Source organism: Chrysochloris asiatica, unplaced genomic scaffold (assembly GCF_000296735.1).
Source record: "Chrysochloris asiatica unplaced genomic scaffold, ChrAsi1.0 scaffold00220, whole genome shotgun sequence".
NCBI classification, from domain to species: Eukaryota; Metazoa; Chordata; class Mammalia; order Afrosoricida; family Chrysochloridae; genus Chrysochloris; species Chrysochloris asiatica.
The window spans coordinates 3,829,934-3,844,654 of record NW_006408738.1 but is presented as its reverse complement, the minus strand read 5'-3'; the positions used below and the strand labels follow the sequence as shown (position 1 = coordinate 3,844,654).

General features: G+C 42.2%; 1 protein-coding gene and 1 pseudogene across 2 annotated transcripts in view; one reads left to right on the top strand and one right to left on the bottom strand.

The window, feature by feature from the left end:
• The window catches only part of RANBP2 (RAN binding protein 2), a 96,956-nt gene that overhangs the window by 61,894 nt on the left and 20,341 nt on the right, over positions 1 to 14,721 (bottom strand). For both annotated transcript variants that reach the window (XM_006873036.1, XM_006873037.1), the window contains exons 2-6: positions 10,059 to 10,126; positions 8,269 to 8,380; positions 6,843 to 6,995; positions 4,898 to 5,128; positions 4,162 to 4,307 (exon numbers count right to left, since the gene is read on the bottom strand). In XM_006873036.1, coding sequence (XP_006873098.1) covers positions 4,162 to 4,307; positions 4,898 to 5,128; positions 6,843 to 6,995; positions 8,269 to 8,380; positions 10,059 to 10,126 — 710 coding nt within the window. The remainder of the gene's footprint in view (positions 1 to 4,161; positions 4,308 to 4,897; positions 5,129 to 6,842; positions 6,996 to 8,268; positions 8,381 to 10,058; positions 10,127 to 14,721) is intronic.
• LOC102828599 lies at positions 822 to 1,908 on the top strand (annotated as a pseudogene).

Here is a 14,721-nt window from a genome sequence, read left to right as displayed (position 1 = left end):
GAGCTGATACAATCTGATGAACTTGATGCAGTGACTCAAAAGAAGGAACAAATGCTTACAGCAAGAAACATTCCCACCCCCTCTACACAAAGAATGGACAGTTGGGCAACTTGGACACTGGATACCCAAATGGGGACGGGGGGACTACAAAGGCAAGAAGTGACTGGTTTACAAGCTTTCAAGAGGGAACCTAGAACTAGGGGGCATGGAGGAAGGCAGAAGAATCTCCAGTGCGTACTATCCAATCTGTCTAGGCGGAGCTGATGAAATGAAATACAGATGGGTAACTCGTGATACTGTAGTGAATAATGGTTATCAGGACTGATTATGAGGGTTGGAAGTGCAAAGGTAGACATTTTGTAGCAAGGAAGGGAGTGATTATTTCTCCAGTCCAGGAGCGGAGGTCTCTAGGACCATCAACGGAGAAGAGCCGAGAGCGGGACCCTACCCAGAGAAGCAGAGATGCCTGAGATGGAGACAAAGACAATGACGTAGAGTGATGAAGCAGCTGGGGACTTTGGATCCAGAGAGGGAGAAGAACTGTGTGTGGAAGACTTGGGGGGGGGAGGAGTGTAGGGGGCGGGTTTCTAGGATATGCCCTTTGGTCGGTTGATGATGCATGAAAAGGATTGGAACCAAGGCAATGAAATGATATACGATGGAATGAATGTAAAACAAAAGTTCTCTCATGTAAACTATCATGTAATTCACAATAAAACATTAAAAAAAAAGATAACGGGCTTGCGTAGCAGCGCTAGCAGCAACGAATCACCTCCTGGTGAGACGGTTGTCACTTCGCGAACATTCACCACTGGGGGAAAATGGTTGAAGCCAACCACCCTGGAAAGCTCTTCATTGGAGGGCTCAATACAGAAACTAATGTAAAAGACCTGGAAGCAGTATTTGGCAAATATGGACGGATTGTGGAAGTACTCTTGATGAAAGACCGTGAAACCAACAAATCAAGAGGATTTCCTTTTGTCACCTTTGAAAGCCCAGCGATGCCAAAGATGCAGCCAGAGATATGAATGGAAAAGTCTTTGGATGGGAAAGCTATCAAGGTGGAACAAGCCACTAAACCACCATTTGAAAGTGGCAGGCGTGGACCCCCACGACCTCCAAGAAGCAGAGGCAACCCCCTTCACGTGGGGGGACACATGGATGATGGTGGCTATTCCATGAATTTTATCAAGAGTTCTTCCAGGGGACCACTTCCAGTAAAAAGAGGACCACCACCACGCAATGGTGGTCCTCCTCCTAAAAGATCAGCTCCTTCAGGACCAGTTCACAGTAGCAGTGGAATGGGAGGTAGAGCCCCGGTATCCCATGGAAGAGATAGTTATGGAGGACCACCAAGAAGGGAACCCCTGCCCTCTCGTTGAGATGTGTACCTGTCCCCAAGAAATGATGGCTATTCCACTAAAGATAGCTATTCAAGCAGTGATTACCCAAATTCTCGTGATACAAGAGATTATGCACCACCACCAAGAGATTATACATATCATGATTAAGGTCACGTGATGACTATCCATCCAGAGGCTATAGTGATAGAGATGCTATGGTCTCTATTCAGACCATCCAAGTGGAGGTTCCTCCAGAGATTCCTGACAGCTATGGTCTCTCACGCAGTGCTCTACCTACACGAGGGGCCCCGCCATCTTATGGTGGAGCAGTCACTATGATGATTACAGCAGCTCACGAGACGGATATGGTGGAAGTCGTGAATGTTACTCAAGCTGCTGACGTGATCGTAATCAGGTTGGCAGACAAGCAAGAGGGCTTCCCCCTTCTATGGAAAGTGGGTACCCTCCTCCATGTGATTCCTACAGCAGTTCAAGCCGCGGAGCACCAAGAGGTGGTCATGGAGGAAGCCGTTCTGATAGAGGGGGAGGCAGAAGCAATTACTGAAAACAAACAAAACTTTGGACCAAAATCCCTGTTCAAAGAAACAAACAAAAAGTGGAACCTATTCTGTCATAACTACCCAGGGACACTTAAAAGGAAAAATTGTGTTATTAAAAAAAAATTTCATGTTAAGTACTCCTCCATAATTTTTATGTTTCTTGTGAAGCAAAAGTAAAGCAAAACCTGTTTAATTTTATTTGACTTTATTACACTGCTTTCAATAAGCAAATGTTAAATGTGTATGACTTGATTTGTGTACTAGTGTTGTAATTCGCTTAAGTGTCCCTGAAGGCCAGTTCCTATTCGATTTTTCCCAGTAAATAAGGCAGGCAATACTAAGATCTTCCACAGACACCTAGCCATCTGAAATGGAGAGATGAATCATTCTGCCTATATAAATAAACAAGCCAGATATTAGAAGGGTGGTGTTGGGTTTGCTACTCACAGATTTCAGGGTGTCTTCAAACTGAAATCTCAATGCTCTCAGAATGCAAAAGCTGAGATAGATGCTTAAGTAAGGAAAGTGCTATTCACCCAGTACCCAAAATAAAAGGATAATGCTGGCCATATATTGCCTTTCTGACATTTCCTTAGGATTCTGCAAGAGCCTCTCCTTCCCCCCTCCCCCCACTAAGACCATTTAAATTAAACAACTACAGAATACTAAATAAAAAGTTTGACCAAAACCAAAAAAAAAAAAAGATAATGGATCCCCACTGAAGAGTTTTCATCTTATCTAGACAGGTCTGGTTAAAAGAGATGGGGATAAGATTCTTAGGATTCAATAGTGAGAAATAGTTATCATGACTAATTACAACTGTCACAACTATAAAGGTAGATGTTTTGTAACAAAAATACGGGAGTAGTTATTCTTAACAGTCCAGGAACAGAGGACCCGAGGATCATCAAGGGAAAAGAGCATGAGCGGAATGCAGGACCCCATCGAGAGAAGCAGCGACACCAGAGATAGAGGCAGAGATGGGGACTCTGGACTCATGGAAAGTGAGGGACTGGGTGGTGGCGGCCAGGAGGCAGGCTTGCAGAATGTGCCCTTTGGTTTTTTAATTATTATATATTCCTGAGTGTTGTTTTGTACATTTCCCCACAGAACCGCCCCCCCCCAAAAAAAACCCCAAAGGGAATGGCAGCAAATAATATTGACTGATGATGTAAAGAGGGGATTGTTATCATGGCATTGAAGTGATGAGTATAAAACCGATGTTCTCCCATGTAAACTATCACTGAGTTCACAATAAAAACTTTAAAATCAAAGCTAAAATTAAAAAAATATATATATTTTTTTACCAGCTTTTTGATGCTCGCTTGTATTATACTCTAAATTCTCATTTCTAGGGTAAAACAATGTTCTCTGAAATTTCAGTGATGCTAAATGCTTATACTTGGTACATCTAAAGTTCTCCATCTGATAATAGATGAAGTTTCTTCTCAGACTTAGCTAGAATGATTTTGACTAATTACCATCCCACTTCCAGAAACAAAACTTGGAATAGCAGTTACAATATCCATTTGAAAGCTTGGCTGTCTATCAGGCACGTCCAAGCAGAGCCTGCAGTTTCTGCCTGTCCGTGGAGAAGACAGGCGGATCCGCAGCTACTTTGTGGTGGATTCTGCATCCAGCTCGAACATGGAGACATCTGTCAGTCTGGGGATTTGTTGCAATCATCTATGGAGGTGCCATGGCCTTAGTTCAATGTAAAAGCGGTTTCCAGTGCGCTTAAGAGACTGAGGTTGACGGGCTACTGGGAGCTTTTAGAGACTGAGTTGGAACAGGGAGTGTGGGAAACAGTGAATCAGAAAACCTCAGGAAACTAATGCCGAATCGCCCTTTCTTGTGCCCTCTTAAGGGCGATGCAGTGCCTTAAGAAGCTAACACAAAAGGGTAAAGTAAGTCTCCATAAAACCCAGAGAAGAGATCGCAGAACTCCTCTCTCTGGATCCTGTCTGGAGTCACAACATGCAAAAAATTAAATGTTTTTAAACCAGAATATGTAACAATAAGGATAACTTTGTACCAATCTAAACTTAAGAGTTCTCTGGAAATCAAAGTTTCTCCAAACTAATTATATCCTCAATAACAAATATGATTCCTTCCAAATAGTTCACCATACTGAATGCAAACCTTAAGTACAAGGAACAATGACAAAGATGTTTAGATCAATGAACTCAACAAATCATGGCAAGAGAATATCTGTGCTTTACACAGAAAACCCTCTCAAGTCAGTCACGTGAACGTACCTCTCCAGTAATTCCCTACAGTCCTGCACATCTCTGGTGGAAAGTGTAAGAAACATAAGGTTAGCATACGCCAGAAGAAAGTCTCTAATGGTTGTTCGCCAGTTACTTTTATCAGACTCCAAACACTGTAGAGATTCCAGATAGTCCTATTTAGCAGAAAAGAACAGTTAGTTACAAAGCTTTATCAAATCCTAGAAAATTTACTATTTGATGCTTTCAAATTAATTTAACCCTGCTTATAATTCCTTCAGAGGACAGCTAGTATCTTCTCAGTTTTTCTGTTTCTGTAATGAAACCTAAAAGGAGCTCTGGTAGTGTAGTGGTTACGAATCGGGCTGCGAACCTTAAGGTCAGCGGTTCAAAACTACCAGCCGCTCCGCGGGAGAAAGATGAGGCTTTCTGCTCCCGTAAAGATTTACACCCTCGGAAACCCTGTACATGGTCGCTATGGGTCGGAACCGACTCGACGGCACTTAACAACAACAACATAACATTTATGGAACCATACTGATTTTTACATCTCATAAGTAATTAACACTATATAGATATAGATATCTTATTTATCTCTACAATCTGCCTACTGTAAAAAACTGAAAATATTGTCCTAAAATTTTCATTTCATAATCGCTCTACACAAATTAAAACTTTATTGAAGTCTTGGAGGTAGTGCTCAAATACAAAAGGATACACAGTGGCTATCTATACAGAACCGTAGAGGTCCAACAGCTTCACCTACCTTCAGGGTCTGCACAACACACGAATTCCATTCCAGACTTGAACGCAGAGCTAAGCTTTTCTCTGCCTCGTGGCAATGGGCCACAGCGTCCTTTAGTCTTTTATCTGACCGATACAGTTCTACTAGTCGGATATTCACATGGACATCATCGGGTCTTGCATACAGTTCTGACTGAATCAAGTCAAAAAGTTTATTCCATCCATCTTCACCTTTACAATCTAAAAGCTGTTCCTATTTAAAGGAAAAATATATATAATTTAGAGAGACATTTGTGCCAGTTGAAATATGTAAAGGTTGTCACTATGTCTAACGCTAGTAAGTTGCTATCAGATGTATCACCTTCAGACAATAACTTTCAGCCCATAAACTAACCCTCAAAAACCTGAAGTGGAAAGAATCACATGGGATTAGTACCAAGTCTATGGCTGCTCAGATTGGCCTCAGAAACTACCAGGTATGCCCTACATCCCCGTGCACCCCAGTCAGCACCAGAAGCCTAAGCCTCCTAGTCCATGCTCACCATCAGAGTCCTCACCCTCAAAATGTCCTCTGTCCCCCTAAACCTGACTCAATCCCTCTCCCTCCTCTCCACATCTACTTTGGAGTTGCTACTGAGTCTTCTGCTCTCTCTGTGCCCACACACTAAACAGCTAAGCAGTAGGGAAGGGTATTTGGAAAGGCCCCTTGAAAAGTAAATGGTTAAACAGACTTTGTACACATCCATACCACAGAATACTCAGCATTCAAAAGGACGAAGTACTGATGCCCACAACTTGTGCGCACACAGAACAAGTTACAGGGTCATATTCTGCAGGATTTCATTTAAGCAACTTTCTCAAAATGACCCAAGTACAGATGAATAGCAAACTGTATTAAGGGTTAGGGGTGACAGGAGAGAGGGGCAGCAAGAGCAAAAGCTTTGTAGCGATAGGAAACAGCTCTATGTTATGGTACCGGAATCTACGTGCTAAAAAGACACACGATTGTCTCTATACATAAACTGCCATGCCAAATTCCTGCCTTTAATCATTGAAAGGCTACCCCACTGGGGTCGACTGGATGAACACTATACAGAATCACTCTGCACAGTACTTTATAACTTCTAGTGATGGTAATTATTTTCTCCATTTTTTAAAATATTTAATTTTATTGTTTAGAATATACACATTAAAAATATTCACCGATTCAATGTTCTGTATAAGGGACTTCTAAAGAGTTGGTGGAAACCTTTCATTGCATTTTTCCACCATGACATCACTGAAGTGAGGTCGTTCTTCAAGTTGGGTAACCAGCCTCATCATCCTTTTCCAGGCTGTTCCTCCCCGAGCAGCATCAACTCACTGCCCTGGAAGGCTCTGAGCTGACCTCTGAGGTGCTCTTGTCAATCTCATCCCATATACAGAGATCTTTGGGTCTCCACTCGCAAGCTTTTAAGGCCCCATGCGAAGGTCCCAAAGTCCAAAACAGGAGAAAACACTCACATTATTAAGGAACAAAGAGTTAGCAGCCCCAGTGTTGCACTGAGGGCCCCGAGTTAAGACACGATGCAATGAGCTAGGAGACAGAAAAGACGTACTAAGTGTACTACTAGATCAGTCACCTCGGACGCCCCATAGAACCAAAACCCTCAACACCTTCAGACCAAGAAACCAAATCCCATGAGCTGTTTGGGCTGTAAAAAGAAAAAGCCTTAAATAATCATTTAAAACACTATTTGTAAAGCATATTAACAGTGCACACTTAACAACAACAACAACAATAGATAGTGTAAACACTCCAATTTTTTAAATAAGAAAATTACAGGAAGCATGTGTATAAAAAAGCTTTAAGATCTGCAACAAAAAGGAATTTAAACTTCACGTATTAAAACAGGTGTCCGTTGTTTCCTCCAATGGTTTTTATATTAGGTATTGTGTTAGGGGGATTTTTGTTATTGTTTTTTTACCTTTAGTTTATAAATTGCAGGACTTCCTGGAAAAAGTTTTGCTGCTCTTTCAACCCAGTATTTTGCTCTTCCATCAGTAACATCATTTTTACAAAGCAATTCTGCAATCTTCAATACAAGATCTTTTTGTGTTGGGTTTAATTCCACTGAACGCTAGTATCAGAAAAGAAAAAATAAATTAGGAGGTCTAAAGCATATCCTGGAGCCCTAGGGTGGCACTATGGGTTAATGCACTGGGCTGCAAAGTTGGCTGGATCCTCAAGGCCGCTGGTTCAAGCCTACCAGAAGCGCTTCAGAAACGCTATTCAAGGTTGCTATGTATGGGTAGGAACCGATTCGACAGTACTTAACAACAACAAAGCATATACCTGGAAGTACTTACTGATGAACATGAATTGCACGTCAATGTAAAGACAATAATATCCTTACTAGACCACCAAATCACATGATACACGGAGAAAAGTCAAGACAAGTTGTCACTGATTTCATTTTGCACTGACCCACAATCAGTGCTCCCATATGGGAGCAGCAGTCAGAAAACCAAATGGTATACATACTGTACTATACATGGCAAATCTATTGCAAAAGAGCTGTTTAAAGTGTTGAGACCCAAGATGTTCCTTTGAGCAGAGGTGCACATGAGCCAAGCCCTGGTGTGCGTGTAAACGCTGGGGGCACGGAATGCGCCAGGGGCTGCCCCTTGCAAACTCTGGCAACACTGGACTCTCCAACTTCAGAGATACAGTCAGGAAGGCCAGTCCCTGAGACAGACATCGTGCTGGGTCATCGAAAGAGATGAGCTGGCTGGACTCAGTGACTGTGACATGGAGTCAAACAGCAATTGTGAGGACGGTGCAGGACCGGGCAGTGTTTCCTCCGCTGTCCACAGGGTCACTATGAGTCCCAACCAACTCAAAGACACCGACCAGCAACCAAGCATATACACACACACCAACTTTAAAATGTATCACTGCATTACACGGTGATAGTACTTCAATGCTGTTAAAATTAATACTGGAATTTTTTGGTGATGAATCAAAAATGAGGCTTTTATTACGTGAATACCAAACAACAAATATCACATACAGAGACAAAAAAACAACAACAAAACACAGCGTTTTTGACTGTGCGAGACTTACAATTTATGGAATACCAAATTCATCTTGTCTTCATCAGTTTAATCATAAATTATACAAAGGGGCTTCAAAAGTTCATGGCAAAATGGATTGGAAAGGTAACAGAATGTTCCATCAACTTTCTGAAGCCCCCTCAAGAGTGTACTTTAGGCCAAAATAATAATATTTTAATGTTTTAAATTGTGTCACTAAACAGTACTATACATAAAAGATATTTAAATCCTGAATTATAGTCACTCTGGACATGTGTATTTAGAGATTAAATGTAAAAGACTATTGTTTAATCCTACCTTGTAACATTCGACAGCTTTATCAATGTTTTCCTCCACTTCATAAAGAAGACCTAAAAATCTGTGAGCCTTTGGATCCCTCTCTTGCACATTAATATATGTAGATATGTATCTGAAAAAATACAAAAGTCAGCCTTTAGATGATCCTATTTAGATGCTAACTGAACCAAAGCAATAACTAAACTAATTTACATTGTTACTTTAATTTTTAGTGGCACTGGAAGATGAGCACTGGACTGCTAACCACACGATCAGTACTTGAAATCCACCAGCCACTCACTGGAGACTCTATCCAGAGTTGCTGTGAGTCAGAACCAACCAAGAGGACACAGTAATTATTAGTTAGCCCTATTTATACACGGTGGGGGGGCTGCAGGGGGGACTGCAGCTTGGTGGCTCCATACCATGAGTGTTTGACTGCAGATCAAAAGGTCAGCGGTTTGAGCCCAACAGTCACTTTAAAGGAGAAAGATGAGGCTTTTTGCTCCTGAGAAAATTTAAAGCCTTTATACAGGATCTCTATGAGTCAAAACCGACTCTCTGGCACTTAACAACAACAATTTATACACTGAAACATGAAGCTAGGTCAAAAATCCCAGAGAAAAGAACAGAGTAGTTAAAACACACTTCATTGACAGCCTCCTGATTTTACCACTGAGTGCTACCTGTATCAAAGCTCGCTCAGTGCTACTCCCCCGTGAAGCACAAGCACAGAAACGGCTTTGTCCTGACCCCACTGTGGTTGTGGTTGTTGCAGACTCACAGCGACCCTGCACAGGGTTTCCGAGCTGGAAATCTTTACGGGAGCAGAAAGCCTCATCGTTCTCCCGTGGAATAGCTGGTAGTTTCGAACTGCTGACCTAGCAGCTCACAGCCCAATTCGTAACCACCACGCTACCAGTCAGGCACTAAAACAGTGTGCAAAGAAATTAGAAAGTGGAGAGTTTTAAAGTTATCCCAACAAAAATACTAAAAAATACCTATCTCAAATAACCACTAAAAGAATTTATTTACTTTTTAAACAACAATACAATTTCTAACTCCACTGAGTCCAGCAAAAATCACTATGATAAACAACCAAATGCAGGCAATTTTTATTTCTTAAACGACAAGAAACAAGTAAGCCCCCCGTACCCTAGAGGTGTCACAGGAGAAATTAGATCAGAGTCCACACCTGATTCAGGAACAAAGACTGAGCAGCCCCAGCACTGCTAGTTACATGACGGGGCTTGTCCTTTCTTACCTGTCTTTCAGTTTTCCCAACAATGCAGCTAAAAGGTTACCCTCCTTCTCATTTTCTGTTTTGAAGCCAATGTCAGAAAATCAGATCAATACATTTCTTGATCCCAATGGTGAGACAGAGCTTAAGAACTCACCTACTGAGTCAATCAAAACCCTTTTGACACAAGCTATTCTCTTGTCCAGTAATCACAGTCTAAATGTGTACCCATTGCTATTTTCCTCTTGAGTAAAGTAAGCATCAGCTAACCAGGAAGAAACAAACCTATAAGCAGGGTTCTCTTTATTCTATCTCAAGACAGTTTTTAGGATAGGTGTCTTAAGTCAGAACAATTCAGTTTTTGCCTTAGGTATAAACAAGCAGCAGGCATGCATAAAATCATCATTACAGGCTCATTAACAGCATTAGTGTAAGAGAGGGTAACACACTTGTTTCTAAGATACACTGGGAAATAACTAAGAAAGAATAAAATAGTTTTACCAGTTACAAAGAGCATGAGGTAAAGCATTAATTTTATAAAATTAAAGCCTGTTTACCATTAAATACTTACTTTTTAGCAAGATCATATTCTTTAGCTTCATAGTACAGCTTTGCAAAATAGAATCCTTTCATTGACTTCTTTAAAAAAAAAAAAAAAGTTTAACTTTTGATATATTTTTAATCTTTTTTCAAAAGAACTAAAAACTTGTCCAAGCAAGGTTAATAAACACTTATATATTAATAATTTTTAAATGCATTTTTTAATTGCCTATAAAAATATAAGTTACTGGTTACAAATCGGGCTGTGAACCACAAGGTCAGCAGTTCTAAACTACCAGCTGCTCCACAGGAGAAAGATGAGGCTTTCTGCTCCCGTAAAGATTTACAGCCTCGGAAACCCTGTTCAGGGTCACTATGGGTCGGATCCGACTCGACGGCACTTAACAAGTCCCATGTTTTATTATTACCATCATAAGAAAAAAATTCAAGAATAGCAAGACAAGAAAATATCAGAAGTTAAGAATTATTAATAGCAAAAGCCATCTGGACCATGCTCTCATTCTACAGATAACAAATAGAAATGAAAAGGGGAAAGGTATAGGAGCTCTGGTAGCATGGTGGTTATGAATCGGGTTGCTAACCTCAAGGGCAGCAGTTCAAAACTACCAGCTCTTCCACAGGAGAAAGATGAGGCTTTCTGCTCCTGTGAAGATTTGCAGCCTTGGAACACTATATGGTGTTGTTATTAGCCAGAACCAACTCCATGGCCCATAATCACCAGGGGGGAAGCATATCAGAAGCCTCTCTTCTACTATGGGTAAACTTCTACAAGGGCTTCAGTACCATTAAAGCACTGGGAATTCTCTGGTCCAAGGATTGTTCTAATTTTACACTCATTAAAATGCTATAAATAAAAATTCAATTCTTTAGGTAATATACCAAGTCTACATCGTGGTTCTTTAATTGTACAAACTCAGAAATCCAGAATGCTGGGACACACCAAATTACAGCCTATGCAAGTGACAGCTTAATCTTCTTTATGAAGCCTGTACAAAAGGGTATTTTTAATCTTCTTTATGAAGCCTATACAAAAGGGTATTTTTGAAGAAAGTTAGTCTACAACATAGTAAACCTCTATTCCTTCCATATGAGCTATGGCAGCTACTGACATATGTGATTTCTGCCTAGTGGCATTCTGGAAGACCAAAATGAACAAATTCAATAAAGACAAGTAAATGATAGAATGCTGATGATTCGCTTAAAGTAGATGAAGGATAACGAGTTATTTTCAATAAGGCAATTCTTCCTTTGCCTTTGGTTCCTAAGAAATAACCCTGGAAGGTCCTCAGCAACTGAGGTGCCTGTGATTCACTTCAGGAAACCAAACGCCCCATAATCTAAGTAGAGATATGTGAATAAGGTCTCTTCTCACTGTCTTGGAGCACAGCCAAGGTCTGAGAGAATCCTGAGAGAAGCACTGTTGAGCTGGACTCTCAGCTGGGGCAGTGATAAGAGCATGTCTGTTCCAGGTAAAGAGTCACAGTGCCAATAAAGGCACGTAGCATAGTGTTTACGAAGTGGGCTGCTAACTGCAGGGTCAGCTGTTCTGTGGGAGAAAAATGAGGCTTTCTGTTCCCATAAAGATTTACAGCCTCGGAAACCCTGCACAGAGTCCCTATGAGTCGGAAGCGACTCTACGGCACATAACAACACCAACACCAACACCTGTCAAAAGCTCAGAGAAGGTAGAAAGCTCCAATGGAGCCCAGCGGAAACTGTTCACTTATCTCAATTCTCAGTACAAATCTTGGTTGGTTGTGTGCTGTGGAGTCAGTGCCAACTCACAGCAACCCTGTACAGGGTTTCTGAGGTAGAAATACCTCAAAGTGGAGCCTCCCAAACTTCTGATCTTTTGGGTTTTTAATTAGGTATCAGAAAAGTAACAATACTGATAAGAAAATTTTGGCCTAACTCTGGTAGCGTAGTGTTTACGAATTGGGCTGGCAACCTCAAGGTCAGCAGTTCGAAACTACCAGCTGTTCTGTGGGAGAAGGACGAGGCTTTCTGCTTCCATAAAGATTTACAGCCTTGGAAACCCTGTGCAGGGTCGCTATGGGTCGGAACTGACTCCACGGCTGGCTCATAACAACAACAAGCCTTTAGAGACCTTGTTTTAAGGGTCCTTCACTGTCTGCTCTTCTTATCCTTGTTAACATTAAGTGCCATCAAGTCAGTTTCTACTCACATCAACTCCATACAGGGTTTCCAAGGAGCGGGCTGCTGGGTTCATCCTATGCCACAACATTATTCTTCCTATCCTTTGGAAGCAAACTTTACATATCTGGTTTTAGACTACTAGCTTGTGAGGCAGGATAGCTTTACTTTACTGATGGGTTGCTTCCATAATATTCTACTTAGTACAGAAACCAAAGGTTTCTTCACACACCTGCTGGGTTAGCTACTGAGTTAAAGCTTCCGCAGCATTGTGAAGGAACACTTCTAAGCATTGACTGCTGCGTGCTTTAATTGGCATAAGATAACTACTCCCATTGCCTTCTCTGACTGCGCTATCTAAGCAGGCCTCATTTTCATTCTTCCTCACCACATTCTATTTATTTCCTTCATAGCCATCCTGTCCCGAGTTGGTTTCTGAGCATCGTGATACTGACCCAACGCATTTTAGAAAAACAAGAATTACAACAGCCAACCTATGCTGCCCTCAGTTACATTAATAGATTCATGACAGCTGCTGCCCGCCCAGAGCAGGAGTCCCTGAAGAAGACTCAGCTGAAGCTCTCACTGACCCTGTCCAGCTCAGTGTCCCGAGGGAACGTGTCAACTCCACCACGCCATAGCAGTGGAAGCCTTACTCACCGTGATCCCACCCATCACCCCCTCCTCTTCATTCCGAAGCATTTCAACAGACAGCAAGGATGACAAGGAAGAAGAAGTGGACGAGTCCTGGACACATAGCGATTATCTGAATGGCAATTGCTAGGCTTTTTGTTTTTAATATTTTATTGTGAATTATGTGATAGTTTGCATGGGAGAACATTAGTTTTACATCCATACTATCGTATATCGCTTCACTGCCATGGTTACAATCCCCTCCACGCATCATCAACCAACCAAAGGGTATACCCTGCAAGCCTGCTCCCCCGGTCATCAGGCCCTCTCCCTCTCTGGGTCTAGAGTTCCCAGCTGCTCCATCTCTCCACATCATGGTCTCTACCTCCATCTCTGGTGTCACTGCTTCCCTGGGTAGGGTCCCACACTCCGCTCTTCTCCATTGTTGTCCAGGGACCTCTGCTCTTAGACTGAAAAGTTAATCACTCCCCTCTCCTTGCTACAAAACATCTACCTTTACATTTCCAACCCTCACAGTCAGTCTGGATAGTAATTATTCACTATTGTACCGCAGGAGTGCTATCCCCATCTCCTTTCATCAGCCCCGCCCAGACAGATTGGACACTACTCAGTGGAGATTCTACCTTCCTCCGCGCCCTGTGGATTCAGGCTTCCTCATCAAAGATTGTAAGCCAGTCACATCTTGCCTCTATAGCCCCCCATTTTGGGTAGCCAATGTCCAAGTTGCCCATCCCAATCTATCCTGTGTATCAAGGGCGTGGGACGGATCCTCACTGTAAAGATTTGTTCCCTCTTTTGATCTACTGCATCCAGTAATAAAGTTCATCAAATTGTATCAGATTACTCTTTTTTTCCTCTCCTTTCTTCTAGTTGAGCTCTGATCATCCAGCCATTGAAACCAGGTCAAGTGGGTATTATCTGCACGTATGGGTGTTCTTGTGCATATGCCTTTTCTTATCAGCTGGACGCTTCATTCTCCACCTAGTCCTCAGTGGCTATGTCACTGATTCTGGGCCCAGGAGTCCCCAGGTCTTGCCACACTGCTGGCCAACCAGGTCTTCACCCAGGTTCACAGATGTCTGTTGAATATGGTTGGACTTAGCTCACAGCTTCTTTTCCCTCACTTCCTCTTATCGGTGACCAACATGGTCACCAGTCAGAGCACGTGTCTGCACATGTATTCTCACTGAGCCTTAGTCTTGGAAGAGGGTTTTCCCTTAGGGGACCCGACCACTTGCCCTGATGTCTTCTGGGCAAGCAACTTGCTTGTTCTTGTAGTAGTCAGTCGGACTGCCGCTATTGTTTTGTATATTTCCTGTTGGTCTTTCTTTCAAGAAGTATCTTCTGTTCTTCTAGCCGCTCCAGGCTGGTCTGCTTGTCCTTTCCAGTGGAAATTTCCCACCTCAGAAGATTCTGGATGGGTTTCAGGATTCCACCTATGGTCTCATGTAATGTAGAGGCTCCACAGAAAGCCTCCTTCCTTCACTTGGCACGTTGTAGCCCCATTTTAGGTATTCCAATCAGTTATAGGCAGAAGATAGACTTACAAGCTTTCTATGGTGATATTTCTGGCTATTCCTTGCTCTACCCCTGAAGTATCTATTTTATAATAGTATGCCAGGGAAACCAAGATTCAAAAGACAGCCAACAAGAACAAACAAGATGGCACATCGGGTAGATGTATAGAGCTCCGCCAACAACAACACAGAATACCTGACCAAGCAGGCTCAGGGGATGGTCCCTGAACTCTGACCCACATATAAAGGAATACTTAGAAGGTTGGAAGGCCCACAGCTGGGGGAATTTGTGGCAGAAGCAAGAAATCCATTACTTTCTAGTCCGGGACGCTCGGCTGCTCCAGGAGC